This window comes from Oryza sativa, chromosome 2, assembly GCF_034140825.1.
Source record: "Oryza sativa Japonica Group chromosome 2, ASM3414082v1".
NCBI lineage: Eukaryota > Viridiplantae > Streptophyta > Magnoliopsida > Poales > Poaceae > Oryza > Oryza sativa.
Genome location: NC_089036.1, coordinates 14,308,884 through 14,324,190, shown reverse-complemented (window position 1 = coordinate 14,324,190; position 15,307 = coordinate 14,308,884). Strand labels below are relative to the sequence as shown.

The 15,307-nt window shown below is 42.4% G+C and overlaps 1 protein-coding gene and 2 long non-coding RNA genes across 6 annotated transcripts; 2 read left to right on the top strand and 1 right to left on the bottom strand.

Moving 5' to 3' along the window:
- Positions 1-251: 251 nt before the first annotated feature.
- Positions 252-3,024, bottom strand: LOC136355037 (uncharacterized). Of its 3 annotated transcripts, XR_010739066.1 has the most exons (6): positions 2,939-3,024; positions 2,588-2,647; positions 2,358-2,451; positions 2,171-2,241; positions 1,077-1,512; positions 252-1,009 (listed from the first exon to the last, which is right to left on the bottom strand). It is a non-coding gene; the product is annotated as an uncharacterized lncRNA (long non-coding RNA). The 3 variants fall into 3 exon arrangements; XR_010739065.1 differs by having other exon boundaries at positions 2,588-3,024; XR_010739064.1 differs by lacking the exons at positions 2,358-2,451; positions 2,588-2,647; positions 2,939-3,024 and having other exon boundaries at positions 2,171-2,357.
- A 4,548-nt stretch (positions 3,025-7,572) lies between these two features.
- LOC136351261 (uncharacterized) lies at positions 7,573-11,010 on the top strand. Of its 2 annotated transcripts, XR_010739062.1 has the most exons (4): positions 7,573-7,993; positions 9,839-9,959; positions 10,046-10,257; positions 10,745-11,010. It is a non-coding gene; the product is annotated as an uncharacterized lncRNA (long non-coding RNA). The 2 variants fall into 2 exon arrangements; XR_010739063.1 differs by lacking the exon at positions 9,839-9,959.
- Positions 11,011-11,771: 761 nt separating this feature from the next.
- Positions 11,772-14,970, top strand: LOC107276744 (uncharacterized). Its single transcript, XM_026023448.2, has 7 exons — positions 11,772-11,984; positions 12,111-12,186; positions 12,278-12,327; positions 12,819-12,864; positions 12,932-12,978; positions 13,421-13,513; positions 14,676-14,970. Exons 2-7 carry the CDS (start codon positions 12,120-12,122, stop codon positions 14,682-14,684), a joined length of 312 nt encoding a protein of 103 aa, XP_025879233.1. The 5' UTR covers positions 11,772-11,984; positions 12,111-12,119; the 3' UTR covers positions 14,685-14,970.
- Positions 14,971-15,307: the final 337 nt, after the last annotated feature.

The window sequence follows — 15,307 nt, the reverse complement described above, 5'->3', positions numbered from 1 at the left end:
TCTTTTGTACTACTTGCAAATTTCTAGCTGTATTCACCAAATTAATTAGCATTTTTTTCTCACACATATATGAGAGGTATCGGAGACATCTCTGAATTTTATTGCCACCATTTGTTTATCTGTTCACATTATTTTCTTGTGATCAGGGTATCAGACCTTTTTTTAGACAAAAGGCTTTCGCCCAGCTTTACTAAAAGCACGAGTATGATACATGTATTGTTGGGGTTTCAAGCTTAACTTGCAACAGCATCGGACAAAGGCAAAGTTGTTGGCTCAGCAAATAGGCAGAACAAGCCAGTCTGAGTTACAGAACAAAGGAACAAGCTAACCTAAGCTATCTCTCTAGGGAACGTTCCATCTCGGCACAAAAATGATAGCAAACAGTTGCAGAACCGCTGGATAGCTAACCTAAGCTATCTCTCTAGGGAACATTCCATCTCGGCACAAAAATGATAGCAAACAGTTGCAGAACCGCTGGATACTTATAGCTAGTTGGAAAATCCATCTTCTTGATCATTAGTTGAGACTTGATCCTCACATCTCGTGAATTTTGGCAAGCAAGAATCCCTTTAAAGCATCCAAGTACCCTGCCAGTTTCGAAGGGATGAAAGGTCTCCATTGTTGCAAAAGGGAAACAACTCTATAAGGCAAATGCAATATCTGAAAGCAATTTGTTTTTAACACCCAATCATTTCGGGTTAGCGAAATGGCCCATGTTCCTACAGAGAACAAATACAAGAAGGTAATATTCTGATTTTGTTTTCAGGATATTGCAGCATGGACATGACCTCAATTCTAGAATTTGGGATTCTATCTCTTGCACATCTCTAAAATAGCAACTGCAGGAACTTTGCTTGAGCACATTTGAACATTAAGTGATCAGGCTATATTGCATAATATATTTGAACATTAAGGGTGATGTCTTGCACTTGTTGCTCTGTACAACAGATTTTGGAGAATGGAATTGTCGAGCTGTGAAGTCCATGAAGGCAGAGGTTCCAGATTTGGTCTGTACAGAAGGATTCATCTCAACACAGTGCAAATTAGGAGTCAAAAAAAACATCATGACAGAATACCTGTTCAAGTGGGGAGGCAATGTCCATTGTGTTCAAGCAGAAGGCACGACTGGCTTCGTCGATGGCATGCCATCAAAAACTGACACATGATGTGATACTCCATAGAACTTAAGTGGAAAATAAATAGCTAGAAGGATGCAAAGGTCATCCCTCGCAATTGCTTATTGAAGCGTATACTTAATGGGAAATGCAATCTGAATCATATTTTTCTATACAGTGCACTCCAAGTAAGATGTGAAACTGTAAGTAAAGAAATTTGCTGCCAAAGCGTTGTACTCGTACATAAGAATAACAAATGGCCTTGTTTTCTCATAACTGCAAAACAGATTTTAATTTAAAGAAAAATGGAGAAATCATAGATCTTCAATTCCTGTTTTGTAAGCTAAATTTGAGACTATTTGAGTTTTCCCTCGGGAGAAAATGCAAGCATACCTACCTACAAATCAACAATCATGAAAATAAATTAAGATTAGCATATTAATTTATTATATTTGGCTTAAACACACAATCATATTCAGTCGTAAACCTTTATCTGACTTTCATGCACAATACTCCAATTGATAAGATGATTAAGCCAAGATGCTACTGTAGTATTGCCACATGCTTGTCTACGTGGGTCATAAGCTCCTAAGACAAGCATACGACATGGATTCCCAAATTACCACTCTAAATTGACACTTGCCATCTTCTTCACCCCTTTATTCCATGGATGGCAACCGTATACTTTCAGGGTGACAAGATGCATCCATACTGATGAACCATATCACAAACATACATGCATCCCCCACGTTATCAGATCTTTAAGAAAGAAAAATTTTGATGTGAACATACAAGCAGTAGGATCATAGTCAGTTAAACATATTATTCATGCACTACCATATCCTTTTTCGCGAACGCATGCACTACCATATCCTGCTATGTCTATCTCCCCAATGGCCAGACATCCAATCTAAGCTAGACATATTCTTCAGAGTTAAGAACCAACAAATTTGCAGTAAAACTGCCCAGAGTGCTAAACAAATCATGGATGTCACACTGATGCAATTAATCCAACATCTTTAATTGTGCCAATTTAAATTATTGAGAGAGATTACCCTGTGGTTCAATATATTACCAACGCATTACACAAGTAGTAATTGGTATGGCTCTGACTGATCGGGTTAGCCTCCAGGAATCAGCACAATTCCCCGCCGTCATGCATGAAAAGATAAACACAAGCTGGATGTCAAAAGGAAACCAAACCAATCCACCTCAGAACCAAATCTGAATTCATGAACTCACATATTCCAGTCACACTTTGAGGTAGCGGAGATCCTTCTTGTAGAGGTCGTCGTCTGGTCGTAGATCACCACCAGCCGACTTGAGCAATCCCCTCCTGTCGGAAGCAGACAAGGCCAGCAATGAGCAGCAAAGCTTGCGGAAACCACAGATAAATCCCTAAAATGCCAAAATCCTTCGGCTCAACCAACTGGTATGAATTAACCGGACTAAGAGAGGAATTTATTGCTTACTCTAGCCATGGTTGGAGCGGATCTTCGGCGCTGTACTCGTCGATTGCCTCGATCATTTTCCTGAATAGGTAGATCAATCAAACAATAGACAAAGAAAATCACGAGACGAATCCCCTCCCGGCCTCCCCGACTCAAGAAATCCGGAGCAAACCAAACCAAAATCGAGAACCAAGAGAAGCGGCGGCGGCGGCGGTGGGAGTCGCGGAGGAGATCGGCGCGGTGGAGAGGCGGGGGACGGTGGTCAATCCGGGCGACGGTGAACTGGCGGCGCGGAATCGGGTGACATTGCGGTGAGGCGGAGGCGGGGTACGGTGATGGGGATCGGAGACTGCCAGATCCAGAGGGTCTCACCGTGGATGTGGGCGGCGCGACGAGCGGCGCACTCGGCGCCGGCGGGGGTTGAAGACGCGACGGGGAGGGGTGAGGGCGTGATGTGTGGGGGGGTTTGGCAGGGGAGCGCGGAAACAGAGGCCGTGATGAGCGATCGCACCCGGAAGAGAGGTAGAGCTGATCTCGATCGTTCGATCGGGGTAGAGGAATATGAGCCGTTGGATTTGATGAATGAAGTGTGAAGGATGTAAGAGGTAGTTGGTGAATTATAGGATAGATGAAGTATGAAGGATGTAAGACCCAGTTGGTGAATTATAGGGTAGATAGATGAATTTGAATTGTGGTGTTTGAAATTGTTGATGAGGGCATCATCCACTATTACCCGCTGGCAAAGACGCAATAAGGGGCCAAGTTGTCTAGTTGTAGTCGGGCGGCGACCGTGTGAACCTCTGAATAATCTCACCTTGCTTAGCTTGGGAGGAGGAAGCCACTTTAAAAGGGAGAGCCACCCCTCCCCTATTGGACTAATCTTTTAGGGAGATTGGCCTTTCCCCGAGTGGGTGTGCCTAAGAACTGTTGGGGCAACCTTAATATATTGGGTCTCGGCAACTGTTGGGGCAACCTTAATTTATTGGAGCCAACCCCATAATTTATTGGGCCTCGGCCAACCCCACCTGGGGCGGATGTATCATTTGGTATCAAAGCTGGGCCCTCAGCCAACCCCACCTGGGCCTGGGCCAGATGTATCATTTGGTATCAGAGCAGAGTTAGGCCATTGTATCATTTGGTATCAGAGCTGGGCCCTCGGCCAACCCCACCTGGGCCAACTTCGTGGTTTTAGCCGTGAAACACCGCACGAACTCACGTTTTTGGGGAAAACACTCTATAAAAGTAGTAATTTGCCAGCGGACACCGCGCCGATTAAAATAGTGTATCCGTGATGACGAAGTTTTAGTGGGCCCGATATTTTACGCGGAGTGACCAAAATGCCCCTGTGCCTTACCCAGTAGCGTGCTATTGCCAATTTGCCATCTCCTGTGCCGCCGCCGTCGTCATCTCCTTCATATCGAGGGTCAACAGCTTGTCCATCACTGTACCACCTCTGCAGCTACAGTCCATGCCGTTGTCTTTCGCTGTACCACCACCGCAGCATCATCAGCAAACACCACCACCGATTCAGCTTCAGCACCACATAATACCAATGATGCCACAGTCCCAGCTCCAACTACATCCACAGAGCAAGGAGGCCAACACCATTCAAGCGCCGCCACTAGAGTAGTACGACACGAGGACATCTAGTGGCGGCGGCGTGTCGTCATTGAGGTTGCCGAAGTGGGAAAACATCAAGAAGGAGAGAAACAAGAAACATCTCAAGGACACCTAGACATGCCCCTACTACCATCAGCTTGACGCTGATGCAGATATACCTATCAAAAGTACATTGTTCTTTACTTGCAGATCAGAATATAAGGTGAACTCGTTTCTCTCTAAGTCTATGCGTGAAATATATGAGAATTTGATGCTACATAATATTTTGCACTTGATTACTTTCAGACATGAGAGATTTGGACCATTGGCTGGCATAAACAACATGGGGTCCAGCCGAAGGTGACGGGTGTAGCAGCGCACATGTGGAAGATCGGATGCTATTCTGTTCGTGAAGTTCATGGCGAATTCTGCATTGATGAGAAGGCTTTCAACATGAATGGCTTATATATTAGGAAAGGTTATCAAGTCTACTTTCCATCAAATCAAACGGCATGTCATTCCGAGCTTTCTACCAACGGCAATTGCAAGTTGAAGACATCCTGTGCGGGCAGACCGGGTGACGCGCAAGTAACAACAATGGTGATGAGCGTCGGCTTTGCACGGCATGGTTGGATAGAGTTATACTATCATATGGCCCATCTTGGGTTGGGAAGGAGTCCATCTATTATTTCTCCATGGATTGAAGCTTTCCAAAACCAGGAGTTTCAAGATAAGAAAGGAAAGATTCAGTTCGGACTCGGTTTGGGCCAGCCTGAATATAATGGACTAAAACGCTTGTTTCTCTCTCGTCCGGAGTCCGTTTTGGACGTGTGAGCACTCGTTGGAAAGCTAACTTCATGGCCCACGTGGTGGATAGGGCCCACGACACAAATTCCTTCTGGTTTCACCGCAAGAGCCGAAACAAATTGACGGTGCTGTAGAGAAATTTCCATATTGTGATGTATTTGATTCTTAGTTAGTTTCTAACCCATGTAATGGCTATATATGCCTTTGTGCACGACCCATGAGGGGGACAACATTTATTCTAATGAAAATTGCAGCAAATTTGCTCTTGTTCTTCTCCTAGGTTTTGTGCCGCCGCCGCCAAACTAGAGAGAGGGATTGGGAGTTCTGCCATAGATTGTTCTTACTTTTCCTTGCAGGGAATTGAGGGGGCAATAGATTCACTTTTGCGTGGTTAAGTGGATCAACCTATCAAAGCGTGTGGTTTTGCGAATTCATGGTGAAAGGTGTGTTGCACGGGCAACGTGTTGTTCATCCAGTTCGTGAGGTTTTACGGTGTTTCCGGATCCTACGTCGAGAAGGTCGGGCTTTCCCCCGTATCAGACGCGCTCTATCGGCTGCAGCATGGCCAACGCCGCCTCGTCAGCTCCAGCGACCACCACCGTGCTTACCGCGGCGCTGCACGTGGAGCACGGTAAAAACAACGGCAATGCGAATGGGTGGGCGAGTGCTAACAACAACGGCAGTAGCTCCCCGGACACGAGAAGGTTAATGGATGAACGTTCGCCAACTACTTCATTCGCGAATGGCGCCACGGAGAAGGGATCGCAACGGAGGAGAAGTCGGAAGGGAGCAATATTATTCCTCCCATTCCAATTTTCGGTTTTCCTCTTTTTACGTGGTCCTTTATCCTTTTTGTTTCACTACCTTTTTCTTTTTCAGATTTCTTTTTTTAATTCCTTTTATTGTTTCTTTAACAGAAATATTTTTATATGAATTATTTCATGAAAACTTTCTATATATACATATAGATTATGTATGTAAGTTTTTATATGTAGATTTTATGTACATAAAGTTTCTATATGTAGATTATATATATATATAAATTTCTATATGTAAACTTTATATAGAAATAAAAAAATGTTGATCATCACCGAATTATTTTTTTTTTAAAAAAGTCCAATCCAAACAAATTGTAACAAGAAAACATAAAGCATGCGTGTACTTAGTATTTTAACCGAAGAAACAAACTACCGGCACGTTAGTCATTACTAATCACGATTAAGCATGTAATTAGGCATGTAATTAGTTATGAGGAAGAAGAGATGAAACGGCACTTGGAACATTCGTGAGATACTACTAGATGCTAATCACGTGCATGCATATATGCAGCGGAGAAGCGAGAACTGTTGGAGTCCGTTCGCTTGTCGCGAACGCTCGCGAATCAGACTCACCCCGCCAGCGGCAATGGCAACGTCGTGGCGGCGACAATTAATAACAACATAATCTCTATTACTTAAAAAATCCGTAGTGATGATGGTGAAGCCAATATACACGTGTGATACAACGCTCAAACATCCTCGATAAAAAAAACGGAGGGGCGCACTCCTCCGCACCACCATTGTGCGACTGGATCACGATCCGGAATCACCCAAGAAAAACGGCGCCCCGCAATCCGGAATCAGATCACTTCCGCAACGCTCTCATCCTGCAGACTCGCACACGTTTCCTCTCCCGAGCGATGTAAGATCCGCCTTCCTCTCAACCGCTGCTGCGATCTTCTCCGTATCAACTGCATGCAGCCACCGCCGATCTGTCGTCCTGACGCCGCCTTCGTCCTCCTTCCTCCCCCTCAATGAGCGCCTCCTCGATCCCTTCCACCTCAAGCGCAGCCATCGCCGTCTCTCCCTCCCGAGTCCCGACGAAGCTCACCTCTGCCTCTACCACTGTCCCCGACCCAACCCGCTCCCTCCCCCATCCAGCGCCACAACACCCTCCAAAGTCCAAACAAGCCATCAAAACGAATCTCTCCGCCTACGCCCCAGCTTACGCCCTCCGCCGATGCTCCTTCCTGTGTGCACCCTGCGTCATCGCCGCCCCTTCCTCCGTGTGCACTACACCGCCCACCCCCATCGCCCAGCGACCACCTCCTGGTGTGGCAAGCATGGACGCGACCAGCCAAGCTTGAAGTGGCGGTGGCAGCGACGTACTGACGACACTACCGGATGTATGTCATTTAAAGGCATTTGGTGGAAGGCATTTCTTTAAAACTGCCTCAAATCATCTCTTTTAAAGGCAATTTTCATAAAATGCCAAAAAAATATTCCTATACATGGCAAATTTAATTAATGCCTTCAATACTTTTATCATTAGAAGGCGTTTTAAAGAAAAACGCCTCAAAAACTATGTGCTTTCAAGGCATTTTCATTAGCGCCTTAGAAAATCTCCTATTTCAAGCGTAATCACGGAACGCCGTAAATTTTATGTTATTTGGGGGCATTTTGCAAAATCGCCAGGGCAACAGATAGAAGGCACTTTCGAGAGAAATGCCTCCTAATCTATGTCACATATGCAAAAAGAACCCTAAAAGAATTTAAGGTATAGAAATTAGTCCTTTCACCACTCAATCACCAATCACGCGGACGCTACCATATCCGATCCCTAGCTTTCTCAGATCAGATCGAGCGAAAAAAAATTGGCAAAGCGCGCGACTCCTGGCCGCCGCCCGGCCGGTGACTTGCCGCCGGCGACCGCACCGCACCCCGCCCTCCCGTCGCCCGTCCCGTCGTGCCGCCGTCGACGGTCGACCGGCGCCCATCGCCGCATCAGCGCATCGCGTTGCGAGCGTCCTGCGCCCCAGCCGCCCGGTGACCTCGTGGGGGTGACTTGCCGCCGGCGAGAGCCCTGCGCCCCGCCCGTCGCGCCGTGACACCGTCGACAGTCGACCGTCACCCGTTGCTCCATCGCGGCTCCACACACAAGCGCTGCGATTCCCCATCGCCGCTTCAAGCCCTAGGCCCCTACATCGCGATCTGTCGCTGCCTCAGACAAGGACGATCGTCGGCCTACTGCAGCAAGTACAAGGTATGTTCCTATCGCTACCCACCCTTCTCACCTCAATCGTGATAGGATTTGAGAAATTTGCTTGATCTATTGGTTAGGAGATGTTTGGTGTTGTGTAGATGTTTTAGATTAGACCTAAATAGAATCTGATCTAATCATAGTGACCTCAATGGCGATTTATAGTGTGTGTTATTGAAAGGGTCAATTAGGCCTAGGGGGGGGGGGTGAATAGGCTAAGTTTAAAACTTTATGCGGAAGCTAAAACTGAGATAGGGTCGGAAAGTCTGATCCACAGTCAGACTATCTGAAAATATCAGATAGTCTGATGTTGGATCAGACTGTCTGATCCACTAAAGAGATACACCAAGCAAATCTAGCACACAAACAAGAGTAGTGCAAACAGCGACTAGATCTATAGCGGCACAATTAAGCAAAGCTAAAGAGAGGATGAAGAGATATCACCAACGATGAAGTTCACGGAGTTGTTCCCGGAGTTCAAATCCTTGAGGGGATTCTACTCTCCGTTGAGGAGCCCACTAAGAGCCGGGTCTTTGCTAACCCTTTTCTCAAGAGGTTGCACTAAGCACTCCTCCTTCCACTAAGGGATATCTCTTTCCTTGCGGAGGCGAGATCCGGCCTTCACAAACTTCTCCCGGCCAACCACACGTAGATCGGTGGCTCGGGAGTGACACCTAGCCTTCTAGGAGTCCTCAACCTCCAAGAGTAACAAACACCACACAACTCTTGGTCAAACCCTAGTGCTCAAGATCGAGTGAAACACACATTAGGCCCTCAAACACCAAATTCACAACCACCAAGATCCACAACACAAAGAACGAGGACTTTCAGTTATTATTGGTTGGATCCTAGGATTCACACTGGAATTTTGGTCCTATGTGCAGAACTGAACTTTTGAAATATCAGAGTGCAAGCATTTGAATGTATAAATCCATTTGCTAGATACATATTACTGGAACTTCATTTGATATACTTTGCGCAGTTTGTAGATACATGCCTACATATAAATTCTCTGAAATGCTCTGACATTTTTATATAGACTTTGGCTGTAATATAAATTCTCTGAAATTTGTATGTCTTGATTCTTAAATTGCTGTGATAAGTTCTTTTCTAGGAAGTACAGTACTGAATTGTGGGTTGTACAATACTTAAATTATAAAATCATCCCTAGTATATTTTTGAATTAATCCATGAGTTGTTTCGAAGAGCTGTAGCTGTACAATCTGATCTATATAGTAAAAAAAATGTTCTACTCTTGATTTAGACCATATGCTCTGATATAGATGACCTAATATACTGCCTATATATGCATATAAGTTCAGAAACTTCTGTAGATTGTTCTGAAAATCTGAGACTGCAGTAGTGCTTGTTCTGAACTTTGGTTTTCAATATAGTATAGATTTGGTTTTCAATTTTTGACATTTCCCAGAACAATGGCTGCAGTATAAATTATCTGAAATGGATATTTTCAATTCTCTGAAATGGCTGTAGCACTGAAATCTGAATAGTAGGATTTGTTCTGGGTTCTCTGAAATCTGAATATATATAGCCCGCTCAAAAAAATATATAGCTTGCTCGATAGGGATTAACATGCTTATATTTACTTCAGTCTTTCCTGTAAGCAAAATTCATAACCCAAACAACCTAAGTCTTTCCTGCTGATTTCATATGTGTTGTTGCTATGCATGATATCAAGGCAAAGAAGTCTTTCCTGCTGATTTCATTTGTGTTGTTGCTATGCATGATATCAAGGCAAAGCCTCTTTTTAGGCTGGTTGCCTGATTGTAATGGTTTGATAAGAGTATACTGGACGTTTCTTTTTCTTTACACTTTTGTATTCTTTAACAGAGCACAAAACATAATTGGAACATCATGGATAAAGGGTGGATGAAAGCATCGAGATCTAGTATTGAATATAATATCGGGGTTAATAAATTTATAGACTTCGCCTTGTCCACTATATTCCACGGTACTAGACAATTTTCCTAATTCATAGTTTGTTACTCCAAGGTTGCAAAAATTTAGATGCTAAATATTATTTGTACCCAATTCTAGGTGTTAACTGCTGTTAGACACATCTCATCTGACCAATGAGACATATCTGCACCAAGGAGACAAATACATGATCTAACATACAAGGAGAACATAGGACATGAAGATGTACATTCTAGGACAAGTAGTCTTGGAAAAGCCAGCGCTGGTTTTTAAGTGCTATCAAGTTCAGTAATAGCCAAGTGCTAACAACTTCACGGTTCTAGCTTATGAAAGTAAGTCTCCTATCCCAAGTTCGAATGTCTTTTCTCAAGACCATGGCAACAACTCTGTTGTTTCATAATAAGAAATAGAACTACTGATTTGGATATATTATTTTTTTACTAGGATTTAAGTGGATTTGTAATTGTAAAATGTAGCAACTCAATTGTAGTTGTTTATATTTTGCAATGTAGAAGTTTTAGAAAGTTGTGAAGTCACAAGTTGCAGTTAAGGTGAATAGTCATCTATGTTATTTCTTGATCTATGATTCCTTTTATGGCATATTGGCATATTGGCATATTATGCTCATTTGTTTCTTTCCCTTAGAACTTTTATGGACAATTATAATTTCTGCAGATACCTCATTTGACTTGTAAATGTAATACAGATGTGCAGATCTGCACTTGTATTTGCAGATAGCCTGTCTATTTCAAATGAATTCGTATGTTGCACTTGTATTACAGGCTATCTGAACATCCTATTTGAATTCGTATTTTGCAGGGGAAGCATATTATTTTCGCTGTATGGTTTTCTTCACATGGCTTGCAAGTGCAACATAGCACCAATAAGAATTCGAAGCTATACTATCAAGATTTTGTACAAAGTGCAATATAGACACTTGTGATTGTGTGATCATCATATGCTGGAGGATGAAAACAAATTGCACTTTACAGTAGCATCATGTCATTCTTGTTGATTATAGTTTTGTCCTGTGACTGAGAAATCATCGTTGTTATTAGTTTTTTATCATAAATTTGATTTCTCTATTTGAGTTGCAATCTCATATTGGTATGCTCACAATTTGTATGCGAGCACATTGTGGAAAAGACCACTAATTACTAATGATGCAATGAACGCCATGGATCTTCTTGCTGGCATTTTAAAAAATGCCCCCAATCTGCTAGCTGGCGTATTGAAAAATGCCTTCATATCTCCTGGGTGGCATTATGAGAAATGCCACTGAATACCTAAGTAGGCATTTTTGGAAACGCCTCCTAAATATCTTTGGAGGCGTTTTCTAAAACTGCCTCAAATCACTTTTCCCGTCGACAGTATATTTGGCACTTTTTAAAATGCCTTGAAAGATCATTTGAGGCGTTTAATCAGGCATTTAAGGCGTTTTGAAATGCCTGCTAAGCTATGTCATCCTGTAGTGCGAACGCCTCGCCGGCAGCCGTCGCCCCCACGCATCTTTCCAGGTTGTCGTCGTCGCCGCTGCTCCTTATGCCCGCGTCCACCATGCTGCCTCGATCTCCTCCTCCATCCCCGGTGCCCAACCCTTCCCTCCAGTCGACCCTCCCCATCCCCGGCGCCGTCGTCCGCTACTAGGGGCGGATCTACAGTATAAGCGTCGGTGTCAGGCGACACCGACGACTTTCGGCAAAACATATAACAAAACTGCTTATCTATATACTATAACACTATGTTCTAAGTATAATTAGCATACTATGACACCGATAGATACGTTATGACACCAACAAACTGATTTTCTGGATCCGCCACTGTCCGCCACCCATCTCCTCCTCCTCGCTGCACCCAAGTCAAACATCTCGATGAGCGGGATCATGTGGATGGGGCTCTCCATCTCGGTGACGGCGGTGAGATCCTGCGGTGGCTTCTCCTGAAGGAGCTTGCGGAGAAGGTGCATCTCGAGCTCGATGCCTTCGGCCACGATCACCATGACCACAACTACGACCACCACCATGGCTACGACAACTTACAGCTCGAGTTCTCCCCTTGGGTTAGGCTTTTTTTTTTTGGGGTTTAAATGTTTAATTTAGGCTATCCTGGGCGAAATGTCGATTTATGTTTGATTCATTTTCGCGTGATTGAGAAATTTGGGGGATTTGATTGGTACGTGGCTCAGTGCCATGGGATGCTCGCTTCTGGTCAGCATGGCGTCGCCCGTCTGTCTCGTCCTGCTCCCAGTAATCTTCTGTTCTGTGAGTGTCCCCCAATTGAATGTTTGCTTTTTTTTTTCTTCTGATTATATGTGTGCGCTCACGTTCTGTTTCTCTCATTTGCATTTTACAGTCCAGGGGAAACCATCAAAGACCATGGTGGATTGCCTTGCCACCTTCGTGGTAAGTATGTAATTTTCAGTGGTTAAAAGTTTTTATTAGTACAAAACCCAAACTAGCAAAAACAGATCATTGACTACAATTTACTCGAGTCTGAATGTATTTGTCTGCTATGGTACCAGAACCAGCATAGTATACCAATGGGTAATGCAGTTTGAAATTACAGTACAGCAAGGTAATTTAGGTGGTTGTTGAATTCCTTAATTGTAGACTAACAAATGGCCACATCTATACTAACTGAATATCACGTCACATCTGTGTTAATATATATTTTATATTGTGATTGGGTAAAAAAAAGAGCTTTACGTAAGGAATTAGATGGTGAGGCTGACTTTGAATGGATCAAGTACTGTGGTTTTTATTTGTACATTTTTTGTGATTTTCTTTTGCTATGGCGTCCATTTGGGTGCAGATTTGAGTCTTATTGTTCGGATTAGATTGTTCAAAATGGATATTCCAAATGGATAGGTTGATTGGGATTATTGGAAATGTAGGAAGAGATGCAGTTTCAGATCAAGCTAATCCTGAAAATTCCACGAGGTATGATTTACGTCTTTACAAATTTTAGACAAATTGACACTCTCTTCGTTATATTTTTCCTGTGCAGGTCATGAGACATTGCACAATTTGGTTGATGAAGCCCTCTTGCTAAAGGTATTGCATAATCAAATCAAGATGCACCTTGATTTTTTTTTTGCATAAGAACTTTAATTGTTCCTAAAAAAGCCATGAAGTTACAAGCTTACGACTTTGGTTTTTTTATCAATGAAAATCATTCTATGAATATGTCAACGTGTATTTCATTGCCATTAATTATTTCATTTTTCCTTTAAGCTGAGATATTGTTCAATTTTGGAGCTCTAGACAATGAAACCATGGCTTCATATCCTTGAAAAAACTCTATCGGTTGAATCCAGTAAAAATGTGTTTTCTCTGGCATTTTAAATATTGCAATGTTCTGATGACTTTTAGTTACTAATATATGATGCATAATTCTATGCCCGGTTCTGTTATTTCTTTTTATTTGGACGTAACTTGCTTGAATGATTTGATGTGGCTAAGGAGAAAATTTCTAAGGCCCTGTTTGGTTTCTCAGGAGGCCAGGAGTTGGAGCCATGCAAACTTGCCTTATGCTAATGTCTTCGGGAGCTTTAAGATTAGGCCCTGCTGCATTGATCAAATTAAGCAGGTCAGTTGAGGCTCTAAATTTGCTTGCAATCCAGAAGGTTTCCACCAATTATAGTGATAAAGCATCAAACTCTTATGATCAATGTTTCTTTGTTCCGAGCTTACTGCCATAGTATGTTAAATAAATATGCTGCGATGATTTAATTATCCAATCCTGCGAGCCGACGGACGCGCCACCGCCGCCTGCAAATCCTACCCCTCCGCCCGTGCCCCTACCCCCACCCGCACTCCCGCATCCGTCCCTCCACCTCCGTCCGCACTGCCCATGCCTCCATCCTCCAAGCCCCCTAACCTATAATAAGAAGGTTAAGTTAGTTTCTCATTGTTTCATATTAGACTGTCCAAGCCCCCTCCCCTATAAAAAATGTCAAGTCAGTTTCTCATTGTTTTATATTTGGCTGTATTAGTTATGTTTTGGTTTAGTTTGATTCATAGCAAAATGCAGTATGCATGCTGGACTTTGCAAATCCTAATTGTAGACAGCAAAATAATGTATGGACTGTTATTTGGTCTTCTATGTTACAAAAAAAACCCAAATATTGTGCACCTCATACGATATATTATGCTTGCTAGGTAACTAATAGCACTGGAAACTGAAGGTTAGTATGCATGATTTGGTTAATAGTGACCTGTAATTATAAATGGAACATGTATGCTCAAGCTAGATGAGTGCGCTGCATAATCTTTGCTGCAGTAAATTATTTATGCCCGGTCTTAAATCAAATGAATAATATGTTAAGGCTGAAAACTAAAACCGATATGTGAAATATAATTTCTGGAGTCATATGCGTAGAAAATATTCCACATATATAATACCTTATTCATATTACCTTGCTATTTTTAACATAGAGCAAAACTTTCAGTAACTGAATTTGCGTGATGGCATTAAAAATGTGTTGCACAATTCAGGGTGATGAGACAATACACTTTTTTTTGTGCTGTTACTGTATTGTATTTATGCTCCCTTCACTAAGAAATGTAAGACATGGATTGTCATGGTATTCTCCATAATTGAACTTGTCTAGATATTGTGTAGTTCTTTATGCATCAGGTGGTATTGCAAAAAGAGAAAAACATAATTAATTCTTCAGGATCTATGATGCTGAATTGGTTAGTCCATGTTTTGCACTGTTATTATCACTGATATGGAATTGTTCTCTCAGAACTCTTAGGGATCATCCGAAGATTGAATTTGAAAGAGCAGTGGACTGATGTGCTACCTCACTTTATTACTTTTGCATGCTCTAAGATCAACAATCTCTCATGATAGATAGCATATCGCGTAATGCTGGAGATGTGGATGGAGATAAGTACATTCATTACAGATGAACTCGTGGCAGAAATTTCTTGATGGAAATTTTACATTTATCAGAACGGTTTGTATGCAAATTATGTGGCAAAAATTAACAGATGTTTGATACATGTCTTTAATGTACTGTATTTGATCATTTCAATTCAGTCTCTATCCTTTGATTTAAAAATGTAGTATTCATCTGTAATCTATGGAGATAATTTTCATTTTGTAATATATAATAGTTTGTTCTCTGTATATAGATCATGATTTTTTATGATGTCCAGAAGATTGTTACATGTGAATAGGAAAAAAAGGGAAATGTCCTGTTGTTTGGAGTGAATTGGTGATGGTTCATGACAATGCCAATATATTTTTACGGGAGATATGTGATGGGGAGATATGCAGCTCATCCATGACAAATACCATATCTGGGTATGTTTGATGTTCTAGATTTTTTGTTTGTGCTTTAATTAGTATGACATCATTAAATTTTCATAGCAG